We start from the raw sequence: 17,860 nt of genomic DNA on the forward strand, positions 1-17,860 counted from the left end.
GTTAAGCAAAACTCATCCTTTCAAATCTCAACCAATCTAGCAAGTGAAAAGATTTAAAACAATGCAATTTCTATTCAACATAAAACCAAACTCATGAAATTACTAACCAAAAGAAAGATGCTGAAGCACACAGAATACATTGCATGGTGGGGGAGGATGAGGATATGGTGGTGTTGGTTATGGTGGAAGCAGGTACATAAATTGTTTTAGTTGTTGTTTGGTTCAATAATAAAATATACACTTGTAGAAAGATAAGGAATAATAAAATATACGCTTGTAGAAAGATAAGCAATATTCATAAGGATAGCTAACAATAAGACTCAAATTAAAAGGAGAATCCAAAACCACAATTGTTCATTTAGAATCCTCAAAATAATTTGAAGCATAAAATTAACTGAGTGAAAAATTAAAGAAGAAACTCAATAAGAGACATAATATTATAAAATGTCAAAATATGTTTAGACTTGAGCATGCATGCATGCAGGGATGGCTATACATAAACTATACATATAGTTATAGTTATATATATAGTAGAAGTTGTTTTGACTTGTAACACATGGCTTATGCAGTGGGAATAGGAAGTGGTCCAATTGAGTAAGGAATTCCAGACTGAACAATCCAAGCATCACGCAGAGTTGAGTTTGCAAGTTCAAAAAACTTTCCGGGGTAAAAAACAGCAGCTTCAGGTGCAGTTAGGACTTTAATTCCTGGCCATTTCACTCTTTGCTCAGTGTTAGCACCAAGACCCTTGTTGTTGTATTCATAATAAGTGCAAGTATCCTTGTAAAGACTTCTCATCCATGGCATAAAACCCTCTGGGTTATAGAGACCATCAATAACGGAATCCATGATGACAACCTTTGAGAAGTTTCTCCATGGTCTTCCAAAAAATGCTATCTTGGGGTCCAAGGTAAGAAGCTCGGGTTCGCCGGTGATCAGTGGCAGCTTTGGAAAACAAGGCCTGATGGACTGTCGATTTTGGTTCTTCCTCCTGCTGTTACCATGCATTGTTGATCTTCCAAAGGCATCCTGGCAATGAGCTTGCAGTTTTGGAAAACTGCGACAGCGTCACCGAAGACGAAGTCGATTATTCCGGAGATCGTGCAGTCGCGGTAGAATTGTCTTTTGGATTGTGGGTAGATAGTGGATATGGAGGAGGTGGAGGTGGAGGTGGTGGTGGTGGAAAGTGGAGGTATTAGTGGTTAAATATAATTCAATAATTATACAACTCTTTTGCCACATCATCTCCAAGTCAAAGCCCAGTCAGCAAATGTGGTAAAAGGGTTCGGTAAATCCAGGTTTTGGGTTTTATAAGGGCGTTTGCTAAAAAAAAACATTCAAGGGGGTCAAACCGAAACTCGCTATATTGGCAGGGGAGTGAAGTATATTAAACACAAGTTGAAACAAACTGGTCCAAATATATTAACAAATTCCTCAAAGCAAAAGAATCTGTTTTGCTAATAACCCCAACCTTGAAGATTTTGTGTCATCACTTAATCGTTTAATTCCTTAAGTCTTCCTTTCTTTATTTACTATTTCTGTTACTATATGATTACGTAGTTATACGTTATTACGATATAACTTTTTCTCCAATTATTATCTTTACAAGAATAAATCAATAGGAAAATATGTTTGTTTCCAATGGGAAAGATCGATAGACCATTGGGAATAGTTTGTTTCCAAACAGCAAATGATAGCAACAATAATCTTAATGCATGTAATTGGGAGGGGGTATTCATAGTCAAAATGCTATTACTTGTCATTCTAGTAGAGAGACCAATATAGACAGTTTTTTAATAATAGCTACAAATGTAATGTTTTATGCTCAAATTATGTTCAATTGAAAGAAATATCCTTTGCATATGTTTGATGACTTTTCAATATTTATTGTATTATTTACATGGATCGAGAACTTGTAATGTTTAAAAAGAGCTATTACATGATGAATGAAATGTGTTTATTACTTTACCATCACAAACTTGGGCTATATAGCTTCAATCCAGAAAAGAATAATAGAGTGCTTAAATTCTGAGATTCCAAAAATGATGTAGCCTGCAAATGTGCTTACAGCTCCAATGCCACAGAAACTTCTCAAAAATAGTACTATTATGATGTGGTGTACTTTAATTTGGTCTATCATTCGGACAAGTTTTGTATCCTGCATTTTTTTTAAAACTATATTAAATGGCCAAGTTAAATCTTCAATGGTTTATAAAAAAATACTTGTTATAATTAAATTATTACCAATTCATTAAGTATTTTCAGATGCTTAATATACCATCTTTGCTGCTGAAACTCATATTCTTGTATTTCTTCATTCATAACACTATATTGTTCATTATATTTATATATACCATTTCTGTAATCTGGTTCCATGAATATGATAAAGAGAGGTATTGTGGTGAAGAAGAGAGAGAATCAAGACCAAGTGAACCAGTGAGTGAGTTGTGCTTTAGGTCGAGCCGTTTCATGTTTTGGGCCGATGATAAGGATGGAATCGAATCAGTGAGACGATTACGAGTAGGGATCGTATTATTTAGATTCGACATTTTTCCGATTGACGGAGGTTTAGTTTTGGTAAGCTGGTTGTAGCTTAAATCGATTACTCTGAGATTGCTAAGCTGACCTAACTCTCCTGGACTCTCGTTGAAGATGAAGTTTCCGTTGATGCCGAGAAACTTAAGGTTATTCAATTTGGAAATGGATTGAGGAAGAGGAACATAAACTCTACCGGGAAAACGGTCCAAAACTTGTTTTTTGAATTGATTATTTGTGTTGTAATGATTTGTTGGTTTTTATTTTCTAGTCTTAGTTGAATTTGGCAAAACATTAATCTATAACAACTTTCGGTGTTTCATTTAAGCAAATAATATTTGTGTTTTGAGTTGACATGTTGAAACTATACTAGAGATTGAATTTTACTGTCATCAATCTAATTCAACTCTTCTGCTATATTTAATGTGTTGTCTACCGTCTTACTTCTTGGAAAGGGCCCCACGTGACTAATCCGGACCCGGACTCGGAGGCGACGGCACCGTGGCTCCAGGGCGTTTCTGACTCCAGCCGGGATCAAACCTGAGTACTAGCCGGTTTCGTCCTTTTTTGGAGAAAGCTCATTTGCCAACTGAGCCAATCCTTTGAGGTTACCGTCTTACTTCATTACTTCATTGCTTTATACTTTTGTTTTTTATCAATGTATATGTGAATATTAATTAGTGCTGGTAAAAAAATCCAAGAATTAAATTGAACCGCTGAATCAAACTGAAATTAAAATAATTGAATCGTTATATTTGGTTAGTGAACTAAATTATTATGAACAAACAGTTATAGAACAGAACCGTAACTGAAACTGAACTCGAACCAAACCAAAATTGAACCCAAACCGAACTAAAACTAAACATGAAAAATGCTTAACACAAGTTAATTTCTTCTTTCTTTAAATTGAAAAATATTTTAATGGTTCGATTCTTATATAAACGGTTTGGTATATTCTCTTCTAACGATTCGGAATTACGAAATGGTATACCAAACTAATAATTTTGGTATGAGTTTTTACTTTGATTTAGTTCGAATAAGTTTTTACTTTGATTTAATTAAGTTCGATTCAATTTTTTTCACAAACAGCCTATAGTAAATATATCTGTAAGCTTAGTCAGTTAGATTGTATTATATTACACACATGCCTATTTCTTCTTCGTATAGTCAGCATGACTAACTTAAAGTTAGTGACACTTATGGTGTATGTTTAGCGATCACATGGTGTAGGTTAAGCTTTCTATATAACTACTTAACTACTTTATAATTATCAATACAAGAATGTTCCCCCCCTATCCATCTCAAATTGTTACTCTAATACAGAACAACTACTGATAACTTTTTTCAAGAAGGAATGTATAGTTTGTAAAAAGAATTAAAAGTTGTTGACTACTTTTGTTATTTTTATATTTCATGGATTTGTGACTTTGGCTTAATGATTTTGTGACTTTGACTTAAAGTTTATGTGATATTAAAGCTTGACATTTGTCTGTGCATTTTAATAGGGAATTTTAAATGTACGTAGATCACAGGGATATAAATTGTGAAAATTTGGCTAGGTGTAATAATGTTGATAATGAAGAAGGAAAAGAGTACATAGATATTTACAAAAAGATTAATGACCTAACAAATGATGATATAAGAGGTTTGAAATTTGATTAATTATGAGAAAAAAGCAATAAATTTCTATGAAATATATGCAAACTTTCATCGATTCGCAACAAAAAAAGATGATGTAAAACATGATTATGAAGGGAATATTGCTCGTCAATTAGTTTATAACAGAAAGGGTAAAAATGGTAAGAGGAGTCGATATAGAAATCCAAGGGCAACCACTTGAATGGAATGTCGTGTAATAACATACAAGTGGATTTTAAATATTTTTTAGAAGCAATGTATCCAAAATGAGTGGTTAACGATGGAGATATTGCAATCAGAGAAGCTATTTGAGATGTATTTCTAAAGTCATTGCAGTCTTTGTTCATGACATTTACATCGAAATGCTTGTGAGAATGTGAAGAATCCAAAATTCTTGGAAGATTTTTAAATCATCGATTTAGACTATTTAAAAAAGAGTGGAAGGGGGTAGTTGATGATTACGGTTTATCAAATAACAAATGGGTTAAAAAACATATGAGATGAGGACAATGTGGGCTAGCTAGTACATACATGCGATACAAATTTTTTTATGGTATAAGAACCACATCAATCTTTAAAGCCGTCAACTCTTTTGTAAATATGTATGTTCAAAATAAAAGCAGTTTTGTTGATTTCATGCATGGTTTCAAAAGAGCAGTAAAACAGTATATACATAATGAGTTAGTGTCTGATTTTCGAATGTTCTAATATGATCCTACGTTAACAACTAAATTGGAAGGGTTGGAGCTCGAAGTTGCAAAGATCTTTCTTAGAAAACAAATTAATGAAGTTCAAAATGAAATAGAAGATGCAATCACAATAAATTTTATGGAACGGTTTGAGCTAAAAAATGTCGTAACTTTGAAGGTGAATAGATTTTGCAAAAAAAATCTACATATCTAGTTTATCTTGATAGGGTACAAAGTGAAATTTTATGTGATTATAATTTGTTTGAATGTGTATGAATTCCATGTTATCACATCATTTGTACCATAAGGCATTATCACATCATATTTTTAGATTGTTTGATTTGTAAAAGATCGACTAAATTAGCAAAGGATGATTATATATTGGTCTTCAATGTCTTCTGAAGAATGTGATGATGAGAAAATGATGATTACATATGTTAGCGACAGTTAAACCGTGACTAAATGTATAGTTAGAATTTTTAATACACTGTTCTACTAGGGTACAATCTTGGTTAATATTTGTTACCACGATATAAATTACCCTGACAACACTATATTTTAACCGTGGCTAACAACTTGCAATACAACTTTTGTCTATTGTTTTGTAAAATGTGGCTAAGTGTAATTTTGCCACATTTTTTCGGCTAAATTGCCACAATTTTGATGGTGGTTAATGTGCGAATTTTTGGTAGTGTAAAATGAAATTGAAAAAGAGATTCTGATATATAGAAGATTGACTGATTTGACATATCATTGGATATAAATTTGAAAGCATTTGTTCAATTGAAAATTGAGAATGAAAGAGCTGAAAAAGGGAGAATTGAGAGAACAATTAGTTTGAACAGTAATAGATCAGACATTTAATTGAGAAAGTCACAATTTGAGTAAAGAATAACCCTAAATTAAATTGGTGACAGGGAAATAGAAGAGGGACAATTAGGGACTTTCAAGAACATTAAGAAATTAAACTTTCATATATTATAGATCATAGAATCCAGGATAGAAAGTTTCTGAGATGTGACAACGATAATCCTAAAACACAGAAAGAAAGAAAGAGAGACCGAGAGACCAATGGTGAACACTCGTTAAATGTGATTAATTCAATTGAACAATCAGATAGTTTAATTCATAATTACAATTGTAGTTAATCATATGTTTTCTCATGAATTGTAGTTAACCATATTCTTATCTATGATTAATCACATGTCTAACAAGTACAAGTGTAAAAAGAGAGTGGACATAAATCATTTTCCATAAATTTATGGTGGAGTTGGCGCAAAGTGGATCAAACCTAATCGATAAACAAATTTACAGGATGTGAATATTTATGAGAATTTCTTCACCCACCTCCTAACCTTCTTGCTCACCCCTGGTGAATTTACAACACTACCCCTTGTTTCGGAAGTTCATTTCCGAAAAGGTACTTTTTTTGAAAAAAAGGTGTTTTCGGAAATGAACTTCCGAAAAAGTGTTTTTTTTAATATAAAATATTGATTTCGGAGATGCATCTCCGAAATAAAGTTACATTTTCAGAAAATGTGGTGTTTCGGAAGTTCATCTCCGAACTCACCCCCCTTGGAGGAATTCGGAAATGCACTTCCGAAAAAAGGTCTGGACAGAAGAAAAATAACAAACAAGAACGATTCGCTTTATTTAATCGGATGAAGACGATGGAGGAGACGCTGCAACAGGTTAGAAAGTCCTGATCCTCTAGAAATCCATACCACATTGTAACTTACCAACATAATAAACAACAACAAAAAACTTATGAGCAAACTATACTTACATCATAGTGGTGTAGATCCTTATCAGCCACTCGCAACTGAAAATGATTAGCACGAACTTGAATTTTCCTTCCCAATTTTCCTTCCCAATTTTCCTTCTGAGACGAAGGAGCCGACTCTAGAGTAGCCTTCTGTTTATCTTCGGCAGTCAGGCTCTCGATGGAGATCAGAGCCGAACTCAAGGAAGCAACCGGCGCTGCGACAGATGGAACAAACGGCGCTGAAACAGATGGACGAACAACCGGAGCTGCAACAACAGACGGAGGAGAGGTAACCGGGGCCGGAGCATATGACGGAGGAGGTGGATGTCCGGAGGAAGAAGGATTGGAGGTAAGTCCACCGCGAGAGCCACGACCACCACCACCACGGCCTGATCCTGCAGCATTGATGGATGATTGTTGAGAATGTGCAGGAGATGGTTGACTCCGGCGATTTTCGGGATGATTTCCTCCACCGCGGCGAGACATTGTGATGAAAGCTGTAACAAGAGATAGAAAACGTTAAAGCAAAGAAGAAGACTTAGGATCGAAAATGATTTGGGATATTTTGAAAGAAAAATGGGTGAGAAGCTTTTAAATAGGAAAGTGTTTTAGAAGTTAACCGTCTGAGAGTGGTGGGGAGAAGGAAAAGGGAACTTCGAAATTTCAAAAGGTTTTTTATTCTTTTAAATAGGGCGTGGCTGTGGAGCTTCCCAATTTTTGTTACGTAGGCTTTTAAGTAGGAAAGTGTTACCACATTCCTTAGAAGGTAACCGTCTTAGAAGGCTTACGTAGGCACATGTGTCCATATTTCTTACCTGATCAGGGGACGTCATTACAAAAAAATCAAACAAAGGGGTGCGCTGGGAAAGTCAAAGTTCTATGTTTATAATCCAGAAGATGTATAGTGTTCGCGGCGATGAAATCCAAGAATCTACATATTGAAATCAGAACAATCCAAAAACTAAGATGATAAATCCAATACAAAAACACTGTGCGATACAATCCGAAATCAGAACAAAACAAAACAAAACACGTCAAACAAAACAAAAACATGTTATTCTGCCCGACGAGCGTTACAAAATATACATCAAACAAAATAAAAACACGTTATTCTTCCCGACGAGCGAACTCCTCCGAATGAAGATAATTATACCAATCCTCATCCCACTCAGTATCAGAACCATCAGCGTTGATCACGCCTGAAGACTGAGTCTGCACGTCCGAGCCATGGACCCCCAGGGGACGAGAAGCAGAACCAGTCAAAACCTTCTTCTTCTCCTTCATATCATTCGAATCCTTCACCTCCTTCACCTCCTTCTTTGAAGAACCCTTTCTTCCCTTAGCGCCACCCATTCCTGCGTAAAAATGAAGAAAGAAAGGTCCATGAGACCTCCTTTTATAAAAGAAGAAAGGGACACAAACTTCAAAGAAACAGGCACAATAAACAAAGGCGTTAAAAATAAAGTACTTGCAAATTAAAACAGACACTACCTACCCTCTCTAGAAGACGCAGTCCTGCGTGCTGGTTGATTGTCTGACATGTTCTTGTAAACAATTGAAATCGATTAATATGCGAGACAAAATAAAAAACAAAAAAATTTGAACTTCTGATACATTTCGGAAGTTCATTTCCGAAAACTGGGATGGAGGTGTTTTCGGAAATGAACTTCCGAAACACCCCTGCGATGGAGTTTTCTGCAACTTCCATGGCAGACCCCTAAACCAAACTTCAAACCAAATCAAAATGCTTCTAAACAACCTAAATACTACTAACAACCTAACCATATATCATTTATGCAATTAAAACCCTAAATAACATGCATTTGAATAATAGATCTAAAAATTTCAAAACTTACAAAGTGTTAGGATTGAGGGCTTTTGAATTTTGTTTAGCAGTGTGATTGGAGCCTTGATGCAGCTTTGAAATTCTGTTTGCACAAATTTTCGCCTTTGCCACTTTTTGTTTTGATTTAGGGTAAATGATTGGGGGAGGGGGAGTGTTTTGATAAATCTGCAGAAATCGCAGTATTTCGGAAGTGAACTTCCGAAATAATGTTTTCGGAAATGAACTTCCGAAATAAGTCAATTTTTTCAAAAAAAAGACGCTTTCGAAAATGAACTTCCGAAGCAGGAGTATTTTGGGATTTTCGCTGGGGGTGACCCCATAAGGAGGTGGCTAAAGAAATTTTCTACATCTAAAACCTACACTTTAGTCTTACACCATTTAAAATACACAACTTTTATCTATTAGTTTGTATAAGAAAAGGAAAAAAAATTATTAAATATTATAAAAATATAAAAACCGTATATATGTAGCTACGGTGTCAGTATCACTTTTAAGTGTATGCATAATATTTCTCAAGTAAAAAAAGACATTCTTGAACCTTCTATAAGAATAAATGTTAGATACAATAATTTAAGTGGAAATTGGTGATCATACAAGAAAAAGTTAGTGATATACCACTACCTTATACAAAAATTAGGAGATTGAATGTGGCACGAAACCACTACTCAAGGAAACCCAAAAGCAAACTTTCGTGGATAAACAAAATCCATATCATCCTCACCTATAACCACAAAGTTGTCTATACAAAGAATCAGTAACATATTTTAAAATATTATACAGCTTAGAATAACTAGTAACAAAACCAAATTATAAAATATATAGATTATTGTGAAAGCGGTCGCGACAAAATAATATTAAAATATTATAACTAATTCACAACTGCGATAACCACATTCTACATCATAATGTATGTTTTAACTGAAATCACGAAATCCTTTACGTGACTCGCAAACGATATTCGAATCCTCAAAGAAAATTATGAATCACAAGATAATGAATGAGAAAAACACAAAACCATACTACTTACATAATTGAAACCAACGTTATACATACATCAATAATATAATACTTATCATAAGTGCTCATATGTTTGTTCTTTATGTTTGTATCATACCATATACCATGCATAGTCAACAATAAACAGCCTTTCACCCTCCACTATGGTGAGTGGCCATAATATGGGTCCGCATTTTATTGGCACATGTCTTGAAATCATGCCATCAATGTGCAACTGCAAGACACTTCATCAGCCACAAATATTTGTCAATCTATATCCAAATATGCCACGCCAATATGATCTCTCCACTTTCCAACCTCAAACTTAAAATAATCTATTAAGCACGATTACACCAACACTATACTCTACAAGCTAATTTCATTCCATGCCATTAACCATAGCATTCAGCATCTATAAATACCCCAAACCTCTTCATAGAAGCCAACATCAAATACTACACTAAATAAATACATCCTCTAAAGTTTGTTCAATTCTCTCCTATATTATATATTTCGATATCCTTAATACTTCAAGGTGCTGCATTAATGGCTGCATCTTGGTCGTGTTGCTTACTTGTAATGCTTGTTTTGATGTCAGTTATTGAATCAGAAAGCAGAGTGGCGAGGAAGGATCTAGGTTTGGACCTTGGTGGGTTAGGAATTGGACTTGGAGCAGGAGTAGGTTTGGGAATTGGAGGTGGTAGTGGCTCTGGATCCGGAGCCGGAGCAGGTTCTGGCTCTGGTTCTAGTTCTTCTTCAAGTTCATCGTCATCTTCGTCTTCTAGTTCTGGTTCGGGATCTGGTGCAGGCTCTGAAGCAGGCTCGTATGCAGGATCTCGAGCTGGGTCAGGATCAGGCAGAAGTCGCGGTAGAGGTGGAGGTGGAGGAGGCGGAGGAGGTGGTGGTGGTGGTGGTGGTGGAGGTTCTGGGGAAGGATCAGGTTATGGCTCTGGTTATGGTCATGGAGGGGGTTATGGTGAAGGTGGTGGTGATTAATTAAGGAAATGCATTAATGAACTCGTGATTAATAAGTATATATTTATAATATGGTTGAATCAAATAAAAGAAAATTTAGACTGTAATAAATAAATAGCAGTTGATGTGTATAGAATATTGAAAACAAATAAGATGGTTGATTCCATGCATCATGTATGTGTTTATTTTAGTGAAGAATAATCAGTTGTGTTTCAATTAACAAGTTTTCTATTTGCTTTAGAGATTCTGATTTCTACGTGTAATTTGGCATAGCTTTAATGTTGTAATTTGGTTGAACTCGTTATATAAAATAGAAATATAAAATGTTGAATTCTTATCGACCCAATACAAAAAGTTGGGTAGAGTTATCTTTAGTGTAAAATGCTTTGGAAACAATCAAAAATATAATATTTAATAAATAATTAAATAGGGTAAAATTAAATGTTGCAATGTGATTCGGAGATGCATTTTTAAAATATAGGGACATTTAAGAAATTTCGCCGCATATTCCTAAAAAGGTAGGGGGTGGATAAAGAAATTTTCAATTTAAATTCTTTCATTGATAAAATGAATATTCAGGATCTAAAAATTTGTTAATGGATTGAATTTGAACCACTTTGAGTCTGTTTGGTAAGACCAAAAAAAGAGCTTTTAGCTTTTAGCTTTTCAGCTCGTATTAATAAAAAAACTCTGTTTGGTAACTCTATTTTAGCTTTTAGCCTGTAGCTTTTTTACTAGCTTTTAGCTTTTTTTTCAAAAGCTAATTGAAGTAGCTTTTGAGCTTGTAGCTTTTAGCTTGTGAGTTTTTCTTCCATTAATACCCTTATTATTTTAACTAAAATATATTATTACCCTCATTAATTAAAATGTCATTAATGTCATTTTGTATCTATCAGCTAATGAAACAGCTAATCTACCAAACACTCACATTAGCTTATCAGCTATCAGCTACCAGCTATCAGCTACCAGCTATCAGCTAAAAGCTATCAGCTACAAGCTAAAAGCTACCAGCTATCAGCTATCAGCTAGTTTTACCAAACAGAGCCTTTGTCGCGCCAACTCCACCATAAATTTAAGGAAAATGATTGATGTACACTTATACTTTAGACTTGTTAGATGTGTGATTAATCATGTATAAAAATGTGATTAATACTAGCAAAAATAAAAAATAAAAAATAATGTCACAAAGCATAGCTTGAGAAAGCCTATAATTTTGTTAACTATTTTTTTTATTATATGCTTTTAAGATTTGAATTTAATGATAAGTGGAGAGGTTGAATTTGTGCTTGCTTGTTTTTTTTGTAATCTTGTAATTTTGGTCAATGATTGCCGAATCCCAATAAATTAGCATCTAGACGAGGTTGAAGCAAGGAGATTCACTAGCCTCTTTTATTCCTTTTGGTGGCTGAAGGCCTTGGTGGTCTTTTTTCCAGGGCTGTGGATTTGCAGCTTTTTTTGGGTTTTAGAGTGAGATTCTCTGAGTTGGTTGTCTCCCATCTCTGGTATGCGAATGACACAATTGTTTTAGTTGATACCTCTTTAGAGAATCTTTGGTTTATTAAGGCCATTCTTCGTGGTTTTTGCTAGCTTCAGGCCTTCGGGTGAATTTTGCCAAAAGCTCTCTCATTGGGGTGAATTCTGACCCTGTTTTTTTATATCTAAGCTGTGAGTTCTTACATTTCAAGTAGGAGTCTCTTCCCTTCAAATATATGGGTCTCAAGGTGGGGGGAAAACCCTTGACTGGAATATATGCGAGAGCTTATAATCAACCTATTTTTAGAAGACTCTTTTCATGGAAGCATATACATGTGTCTTCGGGAGGGAGAGTGATTCTCCTTAATTAATTATGTTTTAATGTCGCTCATATCTTCTTTTTATCTTTTATGAAAGTCATGTTAAGATATGAAATTAAGAAGATGGTGATATTCAACGAAGATTTCTATAGGGATGTGTGAAAGAGATATCCAAGATAGCTTGGGTTAGATGGGTTATTGCTTGTAAACCTAGGAAGCTATGGGGTCTCGGTGTTTATGACCTTCGCTTGGTTAATCTAACCCTCTTGAATAAATGGAGGTAGAGATTGATCTAGTTTCTGCTAGATATGGAATTGTTTCATCTTCTTCTTTCTTGGTTGGAGGAATTTGTTCTATCCTATTAGCCTCTTATTGGTGGAGGAGTGTTACTCTTATTAGATTTAAAACTCAGGATCCTTAGACTGGTGTTTTTAGATGGTCTCCATTTGAAATTTGGATATGGCCTCATCACTTCCTTCCAAATTGATCTTTGGGTTGGGAGTACCCCTGTTAGTGTTAGATTTCAGAGGCTCTTCTCGATTTATGATCAGCGCAATAACGCCGTTAGGGAGGTTGGTATATGGGACGAGAATATTTGGGTGTGGGATCTTAGGCAGAGGAGATCTTACCTCTTCGACCATGAGTTGACTCTTATTGAGGATCTTCTTTCGGTGATTAGGGATTTTATTGCTACACCTGAGTGTGATGTGTGAAGTTTGTATCATACTAAAGATGTCTTCTATTCTGTGGCCTCTACCTTTTCTTGTCTTCCGGCTCGCAACGTTCCAAATGATAGTCATATCACTTTTGCTGAGTTGGTCCTACCTAGTATCTAGAGTAGTTGGGTTCTCTCAAAAGTCATTGCATTCTCTTGAAAAATCCTTCAGGATTAGATCCCTACCAAAGAGAACCTGCTTAAAAGGGGGTACTACAAAAAATTAAACATTTGACAACGACTTTTTCTTAGGAATTACTAAGTTGCTGCAAATAACAAACATTTAGCAACGACTAATTTTAGTTGTTGTAATAAGTCATTTTTTTCTCAACAATTTTATTCTTGTTGGGAAAAATTACTTAATTATCTTAACAACTATTATTATTGTTAAAAATAATATAATTTTTTGATATGAATATAGCAATGACTATTTTAATTTGTTATAACAAATTATATTTTTCTCAATAACTTCGTTATCATTGGGGAAAATTGACTTATTCTAACAACTTTTATTATCGCTGAAAATAATATAAGTTTTTAAAATGCACATAACAACTAATTTAAGTTGAAAAAAAAATTCAACAATTTCATTATTGTTGAAATTTTTTTTATTTCAACAACTTTTATTACTAAAAAAAATATAATTTTTGTAAGTGTAATTGTCAAAAAAACTGTTATACAAATATTGACTACAATCATCAAAATAGAATGGACAATATTTTGCACGTGTGAAAATTTTGTTTCAATATAATAAGTTTATATATATTAGCTATGTAATTTGGATTTCTTGATTGTATACCAAAGAGAAAATGTGGGGAACGCCATTCAGTTATGAAAATAATAAAAATGAAGTTGTTGGGGATCGTACCCATGACCATTAAGTCTTTTCTCTCGGTGGAGTCTGGCCCAAGGATAAAATGGCGCACATTTTATGACGTTCTCAGTTACCTCGCAATAAAAACCGAGGTTAACCCTCATTTCTAACCGAGATAAAAGGGTTTTTTGTTGTAGTGCAACACATGATTTTCTCTTAACCACCCCTAGTTCACCCCATTTCTAAATAAAATATTTAACTACATCTTACAACACTCTGACACAAGAGTATAAAAGAACAAAACAATCAAACACACGCTTAAAGTATTTTTTTTTATGTGTTTTGTAAATTCAGAACTTGAATCTTTTATATAACCTTAGCCTTTCTCTTCCTTTACAAAACTAAATGATGTGAGACTTATAAAAGGGTTACAGATAATAATCATACCATTATAATCTAAGTTACAACCCATATAAAAGGGTTACAGACAATAACAACAGAAGGTAAGAAGATAAATTGACACCAAAGTATCATGACATCAAATTCTACCAGTTTATTATTATTATTATTATTATTATTATTATTATTATTATTATTATTATTATTATTATTATTATTATTATTATTATTATTATTATTATTAATCTAAAAGTTAAAATATATTTACTTAAAAACCAATACATGAATTTTTTTACAACAATTTATCTTAGCCATTGAATTAATAATAATAAAGGAGTGATATATATATATATATATATATATATATATATATATATATATATATATATATATATATATATATATATATATATATATATATATATATATATATATATATATATTTGTGTGTGTAAAATATATTTTTATTTAAGGCTTAAATAGTTTTTTAGTTTGGCGTGTTTTTGGTTTTCGTCTCTATATTTTATTTTTGTTTGAAATGACCTGGATGTTTAAATCCTTTTGGTTTTAGTCCCTAAAGTTAAAATCTGCAGGAAAATCTGCAGGTTTCTTGGGGATTTTCCTTTGAATTTTCCTGTAGATTTTAATATTAAGGACTAAAACCAAAAGAATTTTAATATTCAGGAATCATTTTCAAGAAAAATAAGATACATGAGCGAAAATAAAAAACACGCCAACTTATAGGGACCAAAAGACTATTTAAGCCTTTATTTAATAACATAAAAATTAACAATCTATCCGAATAAATTGTTTTTTCATTTGTATATAATATATTTCACATCATTACTTAATTTATTTATAATATATAATAGAATAATATAAGTTATATGAGGATTCCTTCTAGAAACTACAATGTATGCACTATTTTATACTTGAGCGTATCTATTTTACTACCTCAAACAAAATCACTCATATGAGTAAACAAAAGCTCTCTTGAACCTTCTATAAGGATAAATACTAGGTATAATAATTAAAATGGAAATTGGTGCTCATACAAGAAAAAGTTAATGATATCCCACTACCTTATACAAAAATTAGGAGATTAAAATTGGCACGAAACCACTACTCATGGAAACCAAAAAGCAAACTTTCGTCTGGATAAACAAATTCCATACTGTCCTCACCTGTAAGTGTTAATAGGGTTGTTCTTTGAATTTGTATCAATGCTTACTATCATACCATAGCATAGCATGCATAGTCAACAATAAACAGCCTTTCATACTCCACTATGCTGAGTAAGTGGCCATAGTATGGGTCGGCATTTTATTGGTATATGTCTTGAAATCTTCCCAACAATGTACAACTGCAAGGCACTTCATCAGACACAAGTTTTTGTCAATCCATATCCAAAAATGCCACGCCAATATGATCTCTCCACTTTCTAACCTCAAACTTAAAATAATCTATAAGCACGTTTGCACCAACACAATACTCTACAACTTAATTTCATTCCATGCCATTAACCATAGCATTCAGCATCTATAAATACCCCAAACCTCTTCATAGAAGCCAACATCAAATACTACACTAAATAAATACACCCTCTAAAGTTTGCTCGATTCTCTCCTTTATTATATATTTCGATATCCTTAATACTTCAAGGTGCTGCATTAATGGCTGCATCTTGGTCATGTTGTTTACTTGTAATGCTTGTTTTGATGTCAGTTATTGAATCAGAAAGCAGAGTGGCGAGGAAGGATTTGGGTTTGGACCTTGGTGGGTTAGGAATTGGCCTTGGAGCAGGAGTAGGTTTGGGAATTGGAGGTGGTAGCGGTTCTGGATCCGGAGCTGGAGCAGGTTCTGGCTCTGGTTCTAGTTCTTCTTCAAGTTCATCGTCATCTTCGTCTTCTAGTTCTGGTTCGGGGTCCGGGGCAGGCTCTGAAGCAGGCTCGTATGCAGGATCTCGAGCTGGATCAGGATCAGGCAGAAGTCGTGGTAGAGGTGGTGGTGGAGGAGGAGGTGGAGGAGGCGGCGGCGGTGGTGGTGGAGGCTCTGGGGAGGGCTCCGGTTATGGTGAAGGTTATGGTCATGGTGGTGGTTATGGGGAAGGTGGTGGTGATTAATTAAAGGAAATGCATTAATGAAGTGGTTAATAAATAAAAGAAAATGTTAGAGTGTGTAATAAATAAGTATAGCAGTTGGTGTGTATCAAATAATGAAAACATGTAAGATGGATGATTGCATGCATCATGTGTGTTTTATTTTAGTGAAGAAAAATCAGTTGTGTTTCAATTTCAACAAGTTTTCTATTTGCTTTAGAGATTAATTCCGATTTCTACGTGTAATTTGGCATAGATCTAGGTTGAACTATGAAATATTAAAGTTTTATTTAATGAAGTGTAATAATTTCCACAATATTTAATTGTTTTTATTTAGCTTTTGCTTTCTATTCCATGCAGTCAAAAAATTCAGATACACGATATAATTAGGTTACAAATGCACTTGGTGTTGCATGTTAAATTTAAATTCGAGCAATGATGAAATAAATATTAAAATTTTTTTAGCCACCTTCCTATGGGGGTCACCCTCAGCGAAAATCCCAAAATACCCCTGCTTCGGAAGTTCATTTCCGAAAGCGTCTTTTTTTGAAAAAATTGACTTATTTCGGAAGTTCATTTCCGAAAACATTATTTCGGAAGTTCACTTCCGAAATACTGCGATTTCTGCAGATTTATCAAAACACTCCCCCTCCCCCAATCATTTACCCTAAATCAAAACAAAAAGTGACAAAGGTGAAAATTTGTGCAAACAGAATTCCAAAGCTGCATCAAGGCTCCAATCACACTGCTAAACAACATTCAAAAGCCCTCAATCCTAACACTTTGTAAGTTTTAAAATTTTTAGATCTATTATTCAAATGCATGTTATTTAGGGTTTTAATTGCATAAATGATATATGGTTAGGTTGTTAGTAGTATTTAGGTTGTTTAGAAGCATTTTGATTTGGTTTGAAGTTTGGTTTAGGGGTCTGCCATGGAAGTTGCAGAAAACTCCATCGCAGGGGTGTTTCGGAAGTTCATTTCCGAAAACACCTCCATCCCAGTTTTCGGAAATGAACTTCCGAAATGTATCAGAAGTTCAATTTTTTTTGTTTTTTATTTTGTCTCCCATATTAATCGATTTCAATTGTTTACATGAACATGTCAGACAATCAACCAGCACGCAGGACTGCGTCTTCTAGAGAGGGTAGGGAGTGTCCGTTTTAATTTGCAAGTACTTTATTTTTAACGCCTTTGTTTATTGTGCCTGTTTCTTTGAAGTTTGTGTCCCTTTCTTCTTTTATAAAAGGAGGTCTCATGGACCTTTCTTTCTTCATTTTTACGCAGGAATGGGTGGCGCTAAGGGAAGAAAGGGTTCTTCAAAGAAGGAGGTGAAGGAGGTGAAGGATTCGAAGGAGGTGAAGCAGAAGAAGAAGGTTTTGACTGGTTCTGCTTCTCGTCCCCTGGGGGTCCATGGCTCGGACGTGCAGACTCAGTCTTCAGGCGTGATTAACGCTGATGGTTCTGATACTGAGTGGGATGAGGATTGGTATAATTATCTTCATTCGGAGGAGTTCGCTCGTCGGGAAGAATAACATGTTTTTATTTTGTTTGATGTGTATTTTGTAACGCTCGTCGGGCAGAATAACGTGTTTTT

General features: G+C 34.2%; 2 protein-coding genes and 1 pseudogene across 2 annotated transcripts; 2 read left to right on the top strand and 1 right to left on the bottom strand.

Annotated features, from left to right (window-relative positions):
* Nucleotides 1–325: 325 nt before the first annotated feature.
* On the bottom strand, nt 326–2,549 carry LOC131644591 (pectinesterase/pectinesterase inhibitor-like; annotated as a pseudogene).
* A 7,281-nt stretch (nt 2,550–9,830) lies between these two features.
* Nucleotides 9,831–10,662, top strand: LOC131600488 (putative glycine-rich cell wall structural protein 1). The gene has a single exon (XM_058872647.1). The coding sequence runs from the start codon at nt 10,016–10,018 to the stop codon at nt 10,463–10,465; it is 450 nt and encodes a 149-aa protein (XP_058728630.1). The 5' UTR covers nt 9,831–10,015; the 3' UTR covers nt 10,466–10,662.
* Nucleotides 10,663–15,477: 4,815 nt separating this feature from the next.
* LOC131600499 (putative glycine-rich cell wall structural protein 1) lies at nt 15,478–16,589 on the top strand. The gene has a single exon (XM_058872655.1). It carries the CDS (start codon nt 15,839–15,841, stop codon nt 16,286–16,288), a length of 450 nt encoding a protein of 149 aa, XP_058728638.1. The 5' UTR covers nt 15,478–15,838; the 3' UTR covers nt 16,289–16,589.
* Nucleotides 16,590–17,860: the final 1,271 nt, after the last annotated feature.

This window comes from Vicia villosa, linkage group LG1 (assembly GCF_029867415.1).
Source record: "Vicia villosa cultivar HV-30 ecotype Madison, WI linkage group LG1, Vvil1.0, whole genome shotgun sequence".
In the NCBI taxonomy this organism is placed as follows: Eukaryota; Viridiplantae; Streptophyta; class Magnoliopsida; order Fabales; family Fabaceae; genus Vicia; species Vicia villosa.